General features: G+C 42.3%; 1 protein-coding gene across 3 annotated transcripts in view; it reads left to right on the plus strand.

Annotated features, from left to right (window-relative positions):
* afap1l2 (actin filament associated protein 1-like 2) overlaps positions 1–21,260 on the plus strand; it is a 124,993-nt gene that overhangs the window by 27,811 nt on the left and 75,922 nt on the right. For all 3 annotated transcript variants that reach the window (XM_035744951.2, XM_035744940.2, XM_035744960.2), the window contains exons 3-4: positions 15,864–15,953; positions 17,588–17,679. In XM_035744951.2, the coding sequence (XP_035600844.1) occupies positions 15,864–15,953; positions 17,588–17,679 (182 nt within the window). The remainder of the gene's footprint in view (positions 1–15,863; positions 15,954–17,587; positions 17,680–21,260) is intronic.

Genomic DNA, 21,260 nt, shown 5'->3' on the forward strand with positions numbered 1-21,260 from the left:
TCTCAATTCTTTATGGACACGTATTTGTTAACGATACCACTGAAAATATCAAAAAAGAAGATCCAAGCATCTTCGACAGAGGGGATTCATCTGATTGTATACCAATTTACAGAGGCCAGATCATAAAGGAAGGCTTGCTCATTAAAGTTTTTTAGAAAACATCTAGGACAAGTCAGGACAGATTGTTTCATTGAGTAGCCTTTATGAACATAGGTTGTAAAACAGTGATCACTTAGGTCATTACAGAAAAACACCAGACTGATACCTATCAGGATTATATGTGAGGATAACATCAAGGGGAGTTGCCTTTTCTGGGTGTTTGGAGTCATACTTTGTGAGATTGGTAATAATCTGAGAAAGATGTAGGGAGTCCCATTATTGCTTTAGGAATTGGTCTGGTGGTTTAAGCATGTCCCAGTTTAGGTCACCTAGCAGGACAAATTCAGACTTAGTGTAAGGGACCAGGAGAGATAGGGCATTTCGGGTGGCTGATAACACCCAGCAACAGTCAACAAAGAGTTAATTGAAAGTTTAATGTGTAAAACCAGCAAATCAAATTGTTTGGGGACAGACTTGGTGGAGACAACTGAACACGGAAGGTGTTCCTTTGTAAAGATTGCCACTTCACCAACTTTGGAAGATCCGTCTTGCCAAAAAAGGTTAAAACCAGAAAGGTTAACATCAGTGTTCAAAACACTCTTTCTTAATCACGTCTCAGCAATGACCAACATATCTGGATTGGAGCTGTGAACCCACACTTTCAATTGATGCATTTTAGGTAATAAGCTTCTAGTGTTAATGTTAAGAAATCCAGGCTTTTACAAGAACAGGGATCAGTGAAGCAGATATCAGAGCATAAATCAGAATTGGGGCTAGCAACAGTAGATGGGCCAGGGTGTACATGTACATTTCCAGATATAATCAGCAGTAATACAAATCAGGGCACGGCAGAGGACAGGGAGAGCTCTGCAGTGTTGATTTATAAAATTTGCATGTGCATTAGATGGCAACAAGATCATATTGCACAGCAATTTCATCAGGTAACATGAATACAAACCTGTCGAGAGGTGGTTAGAGTAGGATGGGAGGCCAAGAGTTTGTGTATCCAATAGACAGTCAGAGTCTGGAGTGTATGAACAAACATAGACTGTCCTACGGTTGGGTAAACAAGCCATATAACAACTTGGGGCTAGCCATTCTAAGTTCAGAGTCACTCGCCTCAACAGTGCATGTGTGCTGGAGGCGAGCGAAAGCTCGGGACAGAAAGGGGAGTGTGGCGAGGGTACCTATACCAGACAGGGGGAGACAGGCCAGGGCAGTCAATTAACAGATTGCCAGGTGGGATCCAAGCAGCAGTGCAGCAGGCAACTGGAGTAGCTGTCACACCCACTTGAGAGAATATTTTTTTCAGGAGGCAGATTCCTTGTAGAAAATCCCAGCTAGCCAACTAATATAGATAGCAAGTCTTTGTCCGTCTTTTCCACATGGAAAAGGAGGTTGTTAGCTAGCTATAACTTTTCAGTGTCTGCAAATGGTCCTTTACGACGTCCAAACAAAGTTGTCCTATGGCTGTTGTATTTTGGGGATTCTGAGGAGGATATCTTCTCTGCACAGATGGAGGGGGCTTCAAAAGCATCTGCATTTGGGTTGGGAGGGGCTGTGAATCTCTTGCCATTGTTAGGCTCAAGAGTTTTCACACCTTTCACTTCACACTTCAGTGCTAGTTTCTGTCAGATTCTTTCCTAGCAGTTTGGTAGCCTTATTTATTAAGGACACAATGCAGATAGCCCGGTTAGCCAATGTGTGGGAGCACTGGTTGGTCGGGCCAATTGAGGTAGTATGTACATGAATGTAAAGTTAAAGTGACTATGCATATATGATAAACTATCTTCTGTATACCACCCCTACCATCTCACAACATAACTGATTGGCTCAAACGCATTAAGTGGGAAAGACATTACAAAAAATGTACTGTATCTGTTAATTGAAATGCATTCCAGGTGACTACCCCATGAAGCTGGTTGAGAGAATGCCAAGAGTGTGCAAAGCTGTCATCAAGGCAAAGGGTGGTCATTTGAAGAATCTCAAATATAAAATATATTTTGATTTGTTTAACACTTTTTTTGGTTTCTACATGATTCCATATGTGTTATTTCACAGTTTTTATGTCTTCACTATTATACTACAATGTAGAAAATAGTAAAAATAAAGAAAAATTCTGGAATGAGTAGGTGTGTCAACCTTTGACTGGTACTCTCTCTCTATATATATATATATATTTACTGTAACACCTTTTTTGGGGGTAGGCACAAAACTACCTTCATACTTCCATATTTTTTTTTATTATCCGGTGCCGGTTACCTTCATAGGAGTCCCGTGACACTTGTGGGGGGTCATAGAGCATAGAACACCATCGTGTTCGTGATAATATCCCCTTTCCACGTTCCACAGAAGTTCCTATTAGTTTTTAGCCCAAACGGTTCGGAAGCTATCAAACAGAAGTTGCCACACTGACGGTACCGACTTCAAACAAGTCTCTTGACACTTGTGGGGATTGTACAGCAAAACAGAGAACACCATCGTGAGAGTCTCCCCTTTCCATAGTTTGCAGGTCAAAACGTTCGGACGCTACAAAATGTAGCGCTACAGACGCTACATTTTCGGTATTTATCATGGTCAATGCAGCACATGCAACAATGTTGATAACAATGATGCTGTTTTCACATTGCTTCTTAATATAAATCCAGTAGTGTTCTATAATTACACTATTAGTTTGTGTTTCTTACATCTGCAAACAGCTAATATGTATATTCTTAGCAAGTGGAGCCTCTATGCTAATCACTAGTTAGCTGGCTGGCTAGCTAGCTAGCTAATATATGTACTGAGTCAGCACAAACATAATTAGCTATACAGCTTGATAATACCAGTATTTGTGTAGACCTAAATCAGCATGTTGTTTGTGCAACAGAATCTTCTAAATCAAGGAGGAATTTGCGAAGCATGAATATGTTAGCTTCATGAAGTAGCTAAGAGAACATTCAATTGAAGATTATAGGGTCCCCTAGGAAACACTTATCAACACTTTGGTTCCTACCCTGTCACAAGATCTCCTCCCTGGCATTTTAATTTGTTGTCATGTTAAACAACACTGTATTCAAAGTGCCCACTATTATTTTCTAACTGTAGAATTAGATTAATCATTATATTTCCATGATTCCAACAGTTCACCCAAATGTTTTGCTCTAAATTGCAAGTGAAATTGCAACATTTGGTTAAAAAGAAGGCCTAGGGGTCTTCCCGAGTGGCACAGTGGTCTAAGGCACTGCATCGCAGTGCTAGCTGTGCCACTAGAGATCATGGTTTGATTCCAGGCTCTGTCGCAGCCAGCCGTGACCAGGAGAGCCATGGGGTGGCGCACAATTGGCCTAGTGCCCTCCGGGTTAGGGGAGGGTTTGGCTGGCCGGGATGTCCTTGTCCTATGCTTACTAGCGACTCCTGTGGCGGGCCTGGTGCATGCACTCTGACACTGTCTGTACCTGTAAGACTGTAACTACCAATTGGATACCACGAAAAAGGGGTAAATATATATATATATATATATATGAATGGAGAAGACTTAGACTGTATGTGTTGAGAGTAACACAGTATTCATTAAGCACATTTTTAACTTGTATTATTCAAAAACATTAAATACTGTCAAAACAATGTACACCATGAGATGATATTTTGGAAATATCTCCCAGCCCTATTTTAGCATCCCACTAATAGCAGGTTTCCACTAGTTTTCACTACTTCTACTCATGGTCTCTAGCTGTCTGTTGGTCCTCCCGTAGTTAGCTAGCTGATCTGGTGAGTTTTTTAACTAGCCCGTTGCTTACAGCGCTGCATGCGGTTCTGGCTAGAAACCTCTGGGCTGAACCCCACTCGGTTTGCTTGGCTAAACTCGAGCTATGCTGTTTCTTCAAGTGTGTTACACCAACATGAAGCACAATCCTTTACATTCCCCTTTAAAATATACACCGAGCTAAGCGTTTTACTTCGAGTTGCTTAGTTTACACACGAGTCAGCACTTGGCATTAATACACGCTACTTCCACTCATGGTCTCTGTCAGTCAAAAACATTTGGCGGTAGCTAGCTGAAGTGCCGAGTATATGAGCTATCTAGTTGGCTAACAGCAGTTTTTAACTAGCTATACTCGAGCGGTACTGTTTCTTCAAGTGTGTTACCCCAGCTGTTAAGCACAATCCTTTACATTCCCCTGTAAAAGATCATCAAAGCTGTGTGTTTTTTATGTTAAGTGACTTGGTTTACACACACCGAGTCAGCACTTGGTATTTACACGCGCTTAGCTAGCTATCTATCATCACTCAGCCAGCTAATTAGCTAATATCCCTGTTAGCTCTACTTTCCCTACCCTGAGAGTATTTAGACCACTCCCCTGGTAAATAAAGCTTTCTGTTTCTACTTACCTGTCTTCCAGCTATTGTTACCCCGATAGTCTAGGATTACTCCCATGTCTTGTCCGAATCTCGGTCAAATAGCAGCGTGTGTGTAGCTAGCTAGCCTCCTCCCTGGTAATTCCTGTTTTCTGTTTTCTTCCGTTCGTTTGAAACGATGTCCTCGAGTGCACCGACCAAGAAGTAGAGAAAGCAGCGCAAGCCTAGCAGGCCGGCAATTGCAGCCACTACATGTCACAGTCTGACTCCCTTAGATCTGTGCTACTTGCCTTGGCGTAGACCACACTTTGGCGGCTCTCGTTGACTCTGCGAGCTGATGGGCCCCGGTGTCATCAAAGGTAGATCAAGGTACATGGTAAGTATTGCCCAGGCCTCGTTCTTGCTTGAGGTAGATTTTGTTTACAACAAAGTTCCAAAGCAGGGAGAAGCTGTCCAAGCTTTCCATATGCCCCTCTACTTGAGCTCCTGGCAAGATTAGGTGGTCCATCTTCCCAGGGGACGAACCTTTCAGACAAATCCAGAAGTGAGGACGGCGGCATGTCTCTTGCTGCTTCAGGCAACGCCCCACTCTGACCAGGAGGTGGATTACACCCCTGAGGAAGAGTGGCTCCGGTCAGCTTGTGCTGCCCAGCCAAACCAAGGAAGTAGGGCAGGATCCAATGGGCATGTTCGACATTGCAGCCAACTTTAAAGGCGAGTCGAGACCTACAAATCACATTCCATCCTAAATATCTACTCAATATTGTTTGTAGATCAGTCAGTCACAATTTATCCATGGTACATCTCCATTTTTAATGCTCTCGAAACACGGCCAACGACTGATCTCCCTTTCTTTGAGGCACTCCGATGCACTGTCACCAAACTCGAGGTCGGGTATCCTACGCCTCCCCCACCTACAAAGAAGACTAGGATGGTTGGAATCACCCCTCAGGGTAATTCCACATCCTTCCCACAATGTATACCATCCTTCCCAGACTGTGTGTCTTCCAGGATGGAGCCACATAAGTCACCTTCTCCGGTGACAACCTACCCCCACTTGGATATTTATGGCATGGAGTCATTGAGATGGTTCAGCTCTCCTGTCGTGGAGCCTTCCCTGGTTGAACACCTCGACCCAAGGCTCGGGGAGCCGGCTGAGCCCCTCTGACCTTAACAACCAGAGTCTCCTCGGGAGTCCTGTGTCAGGTCACTCCAGAGCCCCCCATCCCATAAGTCCCTGTGGGGCGGGTCAACACCACTGTCCCCCCAGTTCAGCTATCTAATAAAGAGTTCCCATCACATCCAGGCCAATGGTCCGAGGTTGATAGTTCAGAATCTTTCCATTCAAAACAAGCAACCTCTTGAGGGCTACCTTGTCTAACCAGCAGGTCTGAAAAGTTATTTGTTCTTTCCACGGGACAGGTTGCCCACATGCGCAGTCCTACCAGGGAACAGGTGACTTCTCTTGCTCCTCATCTGGAGCAGTGGCGCACGTGTACAGTCTCTCCCTAGTTCCTACGCACCATAGGCCAGGGGTACAGACTACATGGGAATAGTGCAGTCCACTGCACAGGTGGAAGCATCCTGAGCACTCAGACAAGATACCGTCTCTGTTTGCCAAGGGAGCCGCACGCGTGGTGCCAAGTGAAGAACCTCACCAGGGCTTCTTCTGCTATATCTTGGTCCTCACAATCGTATCAACTACATTTATTTCCCTCAACAAAGTATTTTTCAGCAAACGTCTGTGCTAATTGGAATAGACAAGCGCCGTGAGAGTTATTTAAGATCCTCTTCAAAGAGGTAGGTTTCAGATATTTTTGGAAGATGGGTAGGGACTCTGCTGTCCTGACTTTAGGGGGAAGCTAGTTCCACCATTGGGGGGCCAGGACAGAAAAGAGCTTTGACTTAGCTGAGCTGAGCGGGGGTAGGGGTGGGTAGGGGTGGGAGGGCCATCGTAAGGGTGCGAGGGCCAAGAGACTTGAGGTGGCGGAATGGAGTTCTTGGGATGGGCTGTAGGGTTTAAGCATAGCCTAAGGATTTACGGCACCTCAACAAGCGTCTGAAGGACAGTAGACCACAAGGATTGCCTATTCCTTGCAATGAGAGATCACAACATCCCTCACGCTAACCCACTAGAGGTCAGACGGGCTTCTGTACGCCTTCCCTCCCTTGGGCCTGATTCCCCCCACTCTGGACAGTGAAAGCAAACAATCTAGCCCTCATCCTGATAGCCCTGCCACTGTTAAGGTCTACTTGGCAGCAATCTCAGCCTGCCATGTAGGATTAGGTGAGATGACGATTGGGGCTCACCCCTTTCGTTTGTGGTTTTATTTAGGGAACGCACTTCTTATAAGATGGACAGTTGCTTGCCTTGGCCAATGCCAAGCGTGTTAGCGACCTTCATGTGCTCTCGGTTCAACCTTCATGCACTCAGTTTGCCCCCGACTATTCCAAGGTTATGAAACGTCCTAATTCTGCGTTCATTCCTTGTCATTTCCATGACTCATAATAGCCTAGTCGAGCCACTGATATCTCCGTCTCAGACATTTGTGTACAGGCTAGTTGGGCTTTCCCTCACACCTTTGTGAGGTTCTATTGTCTGGGTGTCACTGTGCCACAGTCATTGGTGCTGGAGCTGAGTAGGATGGATCAGGCTCACTAGCAAGTACACCAACACAGGCTTCTCAGGAAAAGGGCTAATGGCAATCGGGGAGTTTTGCAAGTGTCCCGTAGTGAGATGTCAAATCGAGTCGACTGTTAGAGAACTATGAGTTAGGGTATGCAATCCAGGTTCTGTGAAGGAGATTAGGGAAACATTTTCCCAGATTGCCTCTCTTGCACGACTCGTAGAAGAGGTAGTTTGTTGAATGAGGAAACAAGAGCATTGTGGGTGCAATATATACACGCGGGGCTCACACCCACAAAGCGTCTGTTAGGCATGATTTGAATAAAGTTTCAGTAAATAGGACACGAAGGGGCGTGTCCCATAATGAGATGTTTCCCTCATGTCTTTCAGACAACCGGGGTTTCATACTGTAACCCATAGTTTTTTCTCCTCAGTAGTTTGTATCTCTCTCACAGAGTGGTGTGTTTCCATGTTCTGGTCTTGGGCTTCTCCTTACTTCCTCCCCTGGCTCCAAACTATCATTTTTCCAAGGCTGCTTTTATCCTCCTGGGACTTTCACTTCCTTTGAGTAGCTGCTTATAAATAGCATTCATTTCCATCCTCCAAATCTGTTTTCACTGTACCAGGAAAACATAGTCTAATTCTGCTGCTGTTATATTTCTCTCCTGATATTTATATAAAAGGAATGTCCGTTACTAGAGTATTTATTACTGGGGTTACACCAAAATCATAGTCCTAGGTTTTTCTCTGTGATTCTCTTGGTACAGCCTCAGTGAGATCATTGTCAAATATATATTTGAGAATGGGATCATTTTGGAAAAATAAACAGTGTTTTTTGAACTTGTTAGCCATGAATAATTATAGTTCTATGGCTAACTCATTATCCCCTTTTTATATGATATCTTCTGGATAATGACCCAAACTTGTGCATTTGTATTATCTTTTATATGTTGTTTGTTATTTTGGCCAGATCATCATTGCAAATGAGAATTGTTACCCAACTCACTAACCAAGTTGAGAACGAATTACATTTGAGATATTTTAATTAATAACCAATATTCTTATATCAAAATCATCAAGCATAATAACAGTTCTAATAGTTAATAATAATGGCGCCAGAGGAGTGGCTGCTGTTTACGGTCCCCTAAACCAATTGTGATATTGTGTGTGTTGTTTTTGTGTGATTTGTAACTTATTTTTTCAAAATGTCTCTGCCCCCGTCTCTTATTACTGAAAAGAGCTACTAGGTATCAGGGCAGCGACACCATACTGGAAGATTTTTTCTTTCACGAGTCGAACGTGAAAGATTTACTTCAGACGCCCGACAAGGCCCTCATCCCTGTCATTCGCAGGAGAACGAGATGTGGATATCGGGACGTAGGTCTGGGTGCCTTGTAAGGAACCGACAGCGAGTGGTTACCTGCCTTTACCATCGGTCCTATTAGCCAACTTACAATCATTGGATAATGAAATGGATGAACTACGAGCACGCATATCCTACCAACGGGATATTAAAAACTGTAATATCTTGTGTTTCACAGAGTTGTGGCTGAACGACGACCTGAATAACATACAGCTGCCTCCGGGAAGAAATGGGTGGTGGTCTGTGTATATTTGGAAACAACAGCTGGTGCACGAAATCTAAAGTCTCAAGTTTTTTTCTCGCCTGAGGTAGAGTATCTCATGATAAGCTGTAGACCACACTATTTACCAAGATAGTTTTCATCTATATTCTTCGTAGCTGTCTGGATTACTGCAACTCGCTGTTGGCTGGGCTCCCTGCCTGTGCCATTAAACCCCTACAACTCATCCAGAACGCCGCAGCCCATCTGGTGTTCAACCTTCCCAAGTTCTCTCACGTCACCCCGCTCCTCCGCTCTCTCCACTGGCTTCCAGTTGCTCGCATCCGCTACAAGACCATGGTGCTTGCCTACGGAGCTGTGAGGAGAACGGCACCCATACCTCCAGGCAAACAGGCCCTACACCCAAACAAGGGCACTGCGTTCATCCACCTCTGGCCTGCTCGCCTCCCTACCACTGAGGAAGTACAGTTCCCGCTCAGCCCAGTCAGTGGAACAAACTCCCTCACGACGCCAGGACAGCGGGTCAATCACCACCTTCCGGAGACACCTGAAACCCCACCTCTCTAAGGAATACCTAGGATAGGATAAGTAATCCTTCTCACCCCCCTAAAAGATTTAGATGCACTATTGTAAAGTGGCTGTTCCACTGGATGTCATAAGGTGAATGCTCGCTCTGGATAAGAGCGTCTGCTAAATGACTTAAATGTAAATGTAAATGTATTTACCACACAAACCGATGCTGGCACTTATGATGCAAACAGTAAAACCTCAAAATGGCCATATTTGCAAGGAACCTAAAATCCATATTTCCTCATTTCTACCAGCATGTTAAATGTGCAACCAGAGGGAAAAAAAATCTCTAGACCACCTTCACTCCACACACATAGATGAATACAAATGAATACAAAGCACTCCCTCCCTCCATTTGGCAAATCTCACCATAATTCTATCCTCCTGATTCTTGCTTACAAGCAAAAACTAAAGCTGGGAGCACCAGTGACTCAGTCAATAAAAAAGTGGTCAGATGAAGCAAATGCTAAGCTACAGGACTGTTTTGCTAGCACAGACTGGAATATGTTCCGGGATTCTTCCGATAGCATTGAGGAGTACACCACATCAGTCACTGGCTTCATCAATAAGTGCATCGATGGCGTCGTCCCCACAGTGACTGTACGTACATACCCCAACCGCACTGAGCTAAAGGGTAGAGCTGTCGATTTCAAGCTGTCGATAACCCGGAAGCTTATAAGAAATCCCGCTATGCCCTCTGACAAACCATCAAACAGGCAGAGTCAACACAGGACTAAGATTGAATCGTACTACACCGGCTATGATGCTCATTGGATATGGAAGGGCTTGCAAACTATTACAGACTACAAAGGGAAGCACAGCCGCGAGCTGCCCAGTGACATGAGCCTACCAGACGAGCTACATTACTTCTATGCTCGCTTCAAGTTAAGTGATACTGAAACATGCATGAGAGCATCAGCTGTTCTGGACAACTGTGTGATCACCGACTCGCCGTAGCTTATGTGAGTAAGGCCTTTAAACAGGTCAACATTCACAAGGCCACATGGCCAGACGGATTACCAGGATGTGGACACTGAGCATGCGCTGAACAACTGGCAAGTGTCTTCACTGACATTTTCACAACACGAAGGTAACCTGCTTAAATGGTTACCGGCCCATAGCACTTACGTCTGTAGCCATGAAGTGCTTTGAAATGGGGGTCATGGCTCACATCAAACACCATTATCCCAGAAACCTTAGCCCCAATCCATTTTGCATACTGCCCCAACAGATCCAATCTCTATTGCATTCCACACTGCAAAAGGAACACATATGTGATAATGCTATTCATTAACTGCAGCTCAGCGTTCAACACCATAGTGCCCCCAAAACTCATCAATAAGCTAAGGACCCTGGGACAGAAACACCTCCCACGCTGATCCTCAACACGGGGGGCCCCTCAGGGGTGTGGACTCAGTCCCCTCCTGTATTCCCTGGTCACTCATGACTGCATGGCCAGGCACGACTCCAACACCATCATTAAGTTTGCTGATGACACAACAGTGGTAGGCCTGATCACAGACAACGATGAAACAGCCTATAGGGAGGAGGTCAGAGACCTGGCCGTGTGGTGCCAGGACAACAACCTCTCCCTCAGCTTGATCAAGTCAAAGGAGATGATTGTGGACTACAGGAGAACAGAGCACGCCCCCATTCTCATCGTCGGGGCTGCAGTGGAGCAGGTTGAGGGCTTCAAGTTCATTGGTGTCCACATCACCAACAAACTAACATGGTCCAGACACACCAAGACAGTTGTGAAGAAGCCTATTCCCCCTCAGGAGACTGAAAAGATTTGGCATGGGTCCTCAGATCCTCAAAAAGTTCTACAGCTGCACCATCGAGAGCATCCTGACGTGTTCCATCAATGCCTGATGTGGCAACTGCTCGGCCTCCGATCGCAAGGCACTACAGAGGGTAGTGCGTACGGCCCAGTACATTACTGGAGCCAATCTTCCTGCCATCCAGGACCTCTATACCAGGCGGTGTCAGGGGAAGTTCCTAAAAATGGTAAAAGATGCCCGCCACCCTAGTCATAGACTGTTCTCTCTGCTACCACACGGCAAGCAGTACCGGAGCACCAAGTCTAGGTCCAAAACGCTTCTTAACAGCTTCTACCCTCAAGCCATAAGACTCCTGAACAGCTAATTAAATGGCTACCCAGACTATTTGCATTGCCTCCCTCCCTCTTTTACACTGCTGCTACTCTCTGTTTATTATCTATGCATAGTCACTTTAACTCTACCTACAACTACATATTACCTCAATTACCTAGACTAACCTGTACCCTCGCACATTGACTCTGTACCGGTACCCCCTGTATATAGCCTTGCTATTGTTATTTTACTGCTGCTCTTTAATTAGTTGTTACTTATCTATTTTTTACTCAACATGTATGTTTATTTAACTGCATTGTTGGTTAAGGACTTGTAAGTAAGCTTTTCACTATAAGGTCTACCTGTTGTATTCGGCGCATGTGACAAGTACAATTTGATTTGATTTGATTTTCTAGAACATTCACAAAACAGGCTACACTCTTAGAATTAATGTTGACTTGAGGATCCCTGGAGATCCTCAAGGAGCCCTGGACTTTCTCAAGGAGCCCTGGACTAGTCAATGACATCATATTTGCACCTTTGGTTAGTTGAGGGTTCTTGGAGGATCATTTAATGGTTCAATGTAGCAAAGGGTTCTTGGAGGAACCTTTTCGGTGGCGCTTTAAGAGCATTTTGAATTCATTTTGCCTTTGGATTTGCCTGTCAGACTCAGCAATGGAGTCAAGGACTGATGTAGCTTGTCTAACTGTACTTAAATTGTATTTCTAAATGGAATTTCCTGGCTTATTATTTGCAGTTGAAGTTTATTTATAGTAAAGTGTATATATTGTATATGTCAGAAGACAGAAGGCGTGGCTAATTGGGGGCATGGCTTTCAAGAAGTTATTTTAGGCCATCCGTGAGAGTAATTGTCATTCCTGTTCATGTGTGCAGTTGTATAGTCATTAAAGGTTACAATCATTGATATATCTATGATTGACCTATTTCCACCTCTATTTATCTGCCTACTGACTTGAAATTCAACAGAAAAATATCCATTCACTACTCCTATAAACAAATGCTTTGCCAACCATGCTCCTCCCCTCCACAAAGTCGACCAATCAAAGACGGAAGCAATGGATAGAAGAGGGCTGTCCCACCAAGACCAAGCTACATACTACTTAAAGGTTAAAGGCTGACATAATGTGAACTTAAAGGGCAAAGTAGTATTCCATTACAATAGTCACCATTTTGTTACAATGTATTATTGATAGTTATTATGATATTAAAATACTAATGTAATGCATTTACTATAATAATAACAATAATAATCATGTCAGTAATAATATATTACAATTAAGGTTCAAATTTGAACCTCTCTCCTCACAAAAGAAGTTCCTGTTTGAACCTTTACAAATGTGAACTTTTTCTAGAGGGGTTCCTCGAGGAACCTTTTTGATTCGAAACGGTTCACCCACAGTGACATCATCATTTTGAATCCCAAAAGGTTCTTCGAGGCTCCTTTTCTTCTCGAGAGTGTACACTGCAATAGCCAAAGCCAACTATCCCCGTCTCAAAAAACCCTTATCGTATACTTTGTATGTGACTCTTTCTCCTCGGAGCCCCCGCAGACACTCGTGTTGTACAAAGCATTTGACAACTGATGTACAATGCATTTGACGTTGATTGTGATTAGGGCTGTGGCGGTCACACAATTTTGTTAGCTGGTGATTGTCAAGCAAATAACTGTTGATCTCACTGTAATTTGAACGTTTATTAACATAAAAACATTTAGCATCTCCAGGCTTCCACACATAGCCTACAAGCTATTTTAGAAAGTTGAATACATCTATGTAATATAGCCTACACCTTCACAATAAATCCATTATTTATTTTAGACTGGTCTGAAGAAGCATGATTTGAAGAAAATGTAGTCTATTTCAGAATAAAATAATATTGTACTCTTGAGTTGTCCTGATGTGGCAATGTCAAATGGCTGTGGGCTACAACAGCTGTGGGCTACACTAGTTAATTTAGCTTATAAGATTAGCTTATAATTCCATGGCATTATTTTATATTATTTTATTATTTTATACTATGAAGAATACAATTGAACAAATAATATAAATATTTTCTCCAAACGATTTGAGGGAGTACGCAGATGCGGCTATTCTGTGTTGAGTGGTTGACAAAGAAATTCTTTCACTTATATAACTCAATTTAGAGTTATTAATGTAACTTTAGTTGTTCTACAAACATTGGGCTATATGTTTGGATTTTTAATACATTGTAAGGCTGCATGATGAGACTCCAGTGATGATTTGAAAAAAGTCGTTTGAAAGGCATGAGCTCTGCTTAGTTTTTTTTGCGCACGTTTTACACACTCCAAAAGTCTCTCATTCACAATTTGACAAGCATTTGATAATGCCTCGAATTTCATGGCGGCATTCCCTTTGTGGCTTTAATACACCCTAAAAAAATCCTTGCCTTTTGCGGCCCGAAGTGCTGTGTTGTGCCCTTCTCCCTGAGTGTGCTGCGCAATCCGAAGCGTCTTTTCACTCACACGGCTCTCCTTCACATGATCAGGTCTTTCTCACAGGCTACAAGTTAAGACAGACACATCGGCGACGCAACTGCGCGTGTCCTTATTCAATTCCAAGGTGCATATTGAAGATATTGGAAGAACTGTCTACATTTACTTTTCGTCAGCCAACAAGATGTTGCAAAAGCACGAGCCTATATCACCTTACTATATCCCCCATAGTACAAAAGTTGACATGTTCTATTCTGTGCGAGAAATAAATATTCCAAACATAGTCTGGGACAGTTGTGGGATGCGATAGATCCCAAATGAATACAACCACTAGCATAAAAAAAAACAGATCAGAAAGTTTAGCTTAAAATGTTGATAAATTCTTAGGCTATTTCCTCACATTATAAGCGCAGCAATGCACACATGGTAGTAGGCTATAAGCACAAATATTCCATTAGAGGAAAACACCATTATCAAAAGTGACCGCAAATGCAATTATGCATGTAATGCTTTTATTATAAAGGTGCATTTGATAGTGATCTTCCCCAAACTAGAAACTCACGCGCTGCTTATATATGCCAGTTAGGCTCTACATCCCTTGTAAAGTAGATTAATGTGTTTCATTTTAAGAAGTTATTTGGCCACTTTAGTTGTGATACAAACCTTATTAAAACATACAGGCCTATGGTTTAGGCTACATGAGGTGTGCGACTATGATTCCAACAAAAAGTCATGGTTTCTTATGCTGGGCATCATTCACAAGTGTTAATATGTCATTCACAAGTGATAGGATAATATTGTCACCCATCAGACTATGTTTGATTTAATCTTGTCTTTCCATTTACTAAATAATATATGTGTGAAATTTGTTTTGATTTAGAATTTACCATTATCATGCACCTGCATTGTGACAGGGGCAGTGGGGATAAATACATGCCATCTATGCATTTAAATAGCGAATGGAGGATGCTTTTTCCCAGAGTTTATTTTCATGCCAGCCAGGGAGGCTGTTCTCCTGTTGTAAATATAAGCAATGCTAATGACCAGCAGCAGCATCAGAGCTCAGAGACGTCTAATTACCGTGGTACTAAACGGTCATGTTGAATTTGACTGCCTTCATGACTCGTGACCGCCGGTGTGGTGGTAATACAGTCACCGCAACAGCCCTATTTGTGATACTATTGATAATATTTTTCTGATACAGAAATACTTCCACAACTGTTGTACTGTCTCCCCACAAAACTTTTGTAGTTATTTGTTTGGGCATAACAACTATTTTGTTATATCACTACATGTTTGCCAAATCTGTTGTACTTCAATTGTACAACTTGAGTGTGTACAGGGCCATAGTGTAGTCTTTACATGATGTGTAACCCTTGATCCAAACAGATATAGTAGGATCAGAAAGTGTAAGTCAGGCCTGTGATCTTTACAACCTTCAAAAAGAGGGGAAGTTTCTGACTCATGTCTGATAAATGCACCATGAGCGTGCATGGGAATAATAACCTTATAAAACGTTTTTTTTTTTATCTCTGTTTATCCATAGGTTTTGATCTCACTAGAATGTATATTTGTTCAGGGTGAATTTTGGAATGTTGTTATATAGTAGAAATGTTGATAGACTATCAGTGTATTCATCTCAATAGTAATTTATTCATCTCAGTAATTTATAAAAAATAGTTGTTAATATAGGTTTTGATCTCACTAGAATGTATATTTGTTAAGAGTGAATTTTGGAATGTTGTTATATAGTAGAAATATTGATAGACTCAGTGTATTAATCTCAATAGTAATTTATTAATCCCAGTAATTGATTAAAACTTTGTTGTGAATTACATTTACATTACATTTAAGTCATTTGGCAGACGCTCTTATCCAGAGCGACTTACAAATTGGTGAATCTTATTTTCTTTTGAGTTTCACCTCTGACTTCCGTGGGCTGCCACAATGTACAGTATCATAGCATGATTCTGTTCATACAAAACATAATTCTGAAGTAGGTTGTATCAGCAGCATTCATAATGAAGTATATTTCTCATGTTGATTGATGTTACTGTTTTCTCTCAACTGCTATGTTTCAGGTGGTGGTGGTGGTGGTGGTGGTGATGAGGAGTACATCTACATGAACAAAGTCATTGTGACTGGGCAGGGTCAGGACAAAGCTGACGGAGGTGAGAGTTCAAAGGTTGTTTCCTACAAGGTGGAACCTGCTTGATGGTGTAGCACTCTGTACTTGTTTGGTTCATACATTGTAAATTAGTATTATTGAGGCTTTACATACTTTCATAATCCAATATTTGAGGTGTACTTAATTTAGCTTGAATTTTGCACTTTTGGTATTTGACCTACGTATTTGAACCCAGGTCTGGCTTAAACTCAAGTCACAGTCCCTCACAAATAAGAGTAACATAGAATAAAATTGCTTAATGTCAATCAATAAACCAAGTTTCGCTGTGAAAACCCAGAATTATGCACGTAAAAACACAGTCACGGTTGTTTTGTTGGGACTATGCTCTTCTTAAACCACTGGAAAATTGTATTGCTGCTCATATGAGGTTCACCATTCAATCACAGGTTTTATGTGCTTGATAGGCTACATCACACTTTCCACAGGTGAGACGAAACAAAGTTTCCAACAGTAGCTGTCAGTGGTGTTTAGGAGTGTGAAAACAACCTTTCCACACCATTCCCCCTCCCCCACACACACACTCGTTTCCTGTGTATTTCTCAGTAGTTCTTTCTTTGTCCCCCCTCTTCAAACCCACCACCTGAGGCGAGCCATTTCGTTTGGACTGTGATAAAAAATGAGCAGACCAAACACTAGACTTAACAGACATCTACCACACCGAAGGCCAGTAAAGCCACAGGCTTTTTTTTATAGCCACCCCAAGTACAAGGGTGTTCTCAGATCAAAAAGATGTCATGCATCTAGACCATTTTCTTTATTTGAATGGAGGGGTTGGGAAGGGTGTTTATTATAACATAGACTAAAGACTGCATATGTATGGAAACATTGAGATCCTTTTTTTTGAAGGACACAAAAGGGAATACCTGTCATGTTGGGTGTCTTGTCTAACTTGCATCTCATGTACCCACATGGCTAGACAGAAAGCCTTTCTTTCAACCAACTGTTTTGAAACTCAATATGAGGGTTTGAATGTGTTTATGTCAACAGCATAGTGATTTAGTGATAACAGCCAGATGTATTGAATTTGTGAGCTCTGCAGAGTTGTTTAAATGTAATTTCTGTAACTTTCAGTGACTCCTGTGAATTTACGACTAGAGGTGTCCAGTATAAAGCACTCTGCTTGGGTTCCTATGACAACCCAGATGTCTACATGCTGAGAGGTGGAATGTCTGTCGAGAGGGGAAGACTGCTGTTTTGGCATGTGCATACAGTAGCTTAGAGACAAGGACCCACTGTCATAATGAACAGAGAAATAGGCAAATAACTATTAGGCAAACGTGAGGCAAAATATTAACATTGCTATTTTGGCTAGAAGGCTAATGTAACCAGCATGCATCACCCAGGTGTATGCTACACATTGGTGTTTAAGAAGGAAGGTTATATAGTTCAATATAAATTACAAAGGGGAAGACAATCCCATGTATAAAGTAAAGTCCTTTAAGACCTAGTGAAAAAGATTAAGGCCTTACAAAAAGCGTGCTGTTTTTATCCTGATTGTAATATTATGATTCTCTTAGGCAGTATTCTTCTTTGCATTTGTGAAATGACTTTCTTCCTTTTGATGGCCATTGTTGATTTTCATCTAATGTCCTTCTTCTTTTGTGTCAAAATGACCAGACAACACACCAGATGCCCTGGCCAATGGGAGAGCAGGAAAACATGTCCCTGCCCCACAGAAGAGTCTTCCAGACTTGCCACCACCTAGAACAGTGAGTGATGTTCATTTATCTTACTACACCTTTCCAAATTACACCTAACATCCATGCTAGGACATCCATGAGTATTGAGAAATCGTTCTTTGCATATTGAACTATACAGATTTTAATGGGGTGTCTCTTATCTTTTGATGATACATTTCAGTTATAGATTTTTTTTTTTTTACATAGCATATAATACAACTTTTAAAAGTAATAATATACACACCAAGTGTTTTACCTTGTGTAGGACTACCATTAACATCAAATACTAACGTAACTCACTTGCTAGCATAACTGTTAAGCATCTTTGGCCTCATCCATTTCTAGTCTGGTTTTTCTCACATTCATTTGGTCGTTGTAGCACAGCCATGTTTTTTCCCGTAACTATAAATCCCAGGCCTGCGGTACCATTATTAATCAAGGCTTTAATATGTGTTGTAATCACCCACAGAAACAGGTATTTTATCCTTATACAATTGGAACATTTGTGTGGAAATGAGTGTGTGAGACTTGAGAGGACTGATGTGTTTAATGTTGACTGGGGAGGCTAGGGGTCTCCTGAATTAGCGCTGTGTGAGATTGGAAGGGTCACAGACAGACAGTAGGGTGGGATTATAGCTTTCCTTTGAACACACACACACACACACACACACACACACACACACACACACACACACACACACACACACACACACACACACACACACACACACACACACACACACACACACACACACACACACACACACACACACACACAGAGACACACCCAGCACCGTTTTCTTATTAGCAACATCTGCTGTTGCTGTGGTTTGAGAGCTGTTTTGGTGGCTGGATAGGAGCTCAGTAATGTTTTTCCCCTTGTTCTCCATCAAACAACAAATTTCCTCACACAGCTCAAAAAAAATCTCTTCAGCACTTTACCCCAACTTGGCCAACGCACCGCTGTGTGGAAGGGCACATCTTGATGTTCTGAATGAACCTCGCCAAGAAATGACTGAAACTGAATGGTGGTTCAAGCCCTTGGCCTTGATGAAGTTTACTGTTTTTGTTACAGTTCCCCGTCCTTAGTACTTTACCACAAAGTGCCTCCTGATGTATAATACAGTAGTAATATGTTGTCAGCTCGTCGGGGCAATTCTCCTCCTGTATCTTCTCTCACATCCTCCCAACCAATCCGCTCCTCCCACCGCACATATAAGGTTCCGCATCTGTTGTCCATCCAGTAAGTTTATCCCATTGTAACTTGGTCATTTACACATTTCTCAACTATTTCATTCTAGGTAGAATCTGGCCTATACTGCTGCATCACTCTGTGATTTTGGCTTTGAAAACAGTCTGCTGTTGTACAAGGCCCTTATTTAACTCTGCCACTTTCTGTAGCCTCTGATGTCTATTCAAGTCAGTGTTTTGTCCCATAATTGCACCTTATGTTAAATTCTTTCATTTACGGCCACAGTCTTTTGGCAAACGATGGTCCACAAACAAGTACTCGATCTCCCAACTGTCGTGAAATTCCCTGCCTTCGCTGTCAACTTACCTTCTTTTTGCAATCTTCTGGCTGGCTTGCTGGCTGGCTGGCTTGCTGGCTGGCTTGCTGGCTGGCTGGCTAGTTCTTTTTGATGATGGGGGACATAAAACAGTTGGGCTGTTGCTGAACTGTTAGCGAAAATATGATACAACCCACTCTGGCTGTCTCATGGGTGTGTACACTCTTAGAAAGGATTATTTGCAGAGGGATAGGGTTCTACCATTTTTTTCTACCGTTTTCATCTGAAGAAACCTTTTTGGAAGAAAGGGTTATTTGAAGATTCTTTGGAAGGCAAGAGTGGTTCTACATAGAACCCTTCTGAATAAGAGTGTTTAATTGTTTAATTGCTATATTGTAATTATTTTGCCACTATGGCCTATTTAAATAAAGGTGAAATAAAAAGAATACGCTTTTTTATTGTAATTATTTCAATTTATTTTAAAGAGTCTGAGAATTTGTGTTTACCTCAGCGTTTAAACTTTAACATGAGGAGTTTGTGGAGTCTAAAAAGATAGGTGTGTGGGAATATTTGTGCATGTATCCCTTAATTCCATTTAACATATACAGTACTGACATAGTTAATATCTTTGTCATGATTTCTGTCTTTCAAATGTTGTGATTTTATTCAGAAGAGAGAATGCGTGAACCAGCAGTGTACCATACAGGGCTGCGTGAACCAGCAGTGTATGGTACACTGCAAATTGGCCAGTTTTACCTAGGGTTTATATTGACAAAACAAAGGAGCTAATCGTGGACTTCCAGAAACAGCAGAGGGAGCACACCCCTATCCACATCGACGGGACCGCAGTGGAGCAGGTAGAAAGCTTCAAGTTCCTCGGCGTACACATCACTGACGATCTGAAATGGTCTACCCACACAGACAGTGTGGTGAAGAAGGTGCAACAGTGCTTCTTCAACCTTAGGAGGCTGCAGATTTGTGGCTTGGCACCTAAAACCCTCACACACTTTCACAGATGCACAATTGAGAGGATCCTGTCGGGCTGTATCACTGCCATCAAGGACAACAACCACCCGAGCCACTGCCTGTTCACCCCGCTGTCATCCGAAAGGCGAGGTCAGTACAGGTGAATCAAAGCTGGGACCGAGAGTCTGAAAAACAGCTTCCAAAAAAGTGTTAAACAAATCTAAATATATTTGAGATTCTTCAAAGTAGCCACCCTTTCCTGGATGACAGCTTTGCACACTCATGTCATTCTCTCAACCAGCTTCACCTGGAATGTTTTTCCAACAGTCTTTAAAACCTCTTAAGGATTGGCCCCTTGTTTTCAATTTCCACCTAAAATGTCATACCCAAATCTAATTGCCTGTAGCTCAGGCCTTGAAGCAAGGATATAAATATTCTTGGTATCATTTGAAAGAAAACACTTTGCAGTTTGTGGAAATGTGAAAGGAATGTAGCAGAATATCGCACATTAGATCTGGTAAAAGATAATACAAAGAAATAACTTTTTAAATGTTATTTGTACCATCTGTGATATGCAAGAGAAAGGCCATAATGTATTATTCCAGCTCAGGTGCAATTTAGATTTTGCCCACTAGATGGCAGCAGTGTATGTGCAAAGTTTCAGACTGATCCAAACAACCATTGTATTTATGTTCAAAATCTTGTACCAAGACTGGCCAAATGTGCCTAATTTTTTTACAAATAACTTTTCATGTTCACAACTGTGCACTCTCCTCGATATCTTAACCATCGATAAGAAACATTACTATGCAGCCATATTCATTGATCTGGCCAAGGCTTTCGAATCTGTCAATCACCACATCTTCATCGGCAGACTCGACAGCCTTGGTTTCACAAATGATTGCCTCGCCTGGTTCACCAACTACTTCTCTGATAGAGTTCAGTGTGTCAAATCGGAGGGTCTGCTGTCCGGACCTCTGGCAGTCTCTATGGGGGTGCCACAGGGTTCAATTCTTGGACTGACTCTCTTCTCTGTATACATCAATTATGTCGCTCTTGCTGCTGGTGAGTCTCTGATCCACCTCTACGCAGACGACACCATTCTGTATACTCTGGCCCTTCTTTGGACACTGTGTT

Source organism: Oncorhynchus keta, chromosome 3, assembly GCF_023373465.1.
Source record: "Oncorhynchus keta strain PuntledgeMale-10-30-2019 chromosome 3, Oket_V2, whole genome shotgun sequence".
NCBI classification, from domain to species: domain Eukaryota; kingdom Metazoa; phylum Chordata; class Actinopteri; order Salmoniformes; family Salmonidae; genus Oncorhynchus; species Oncorhynchus keta.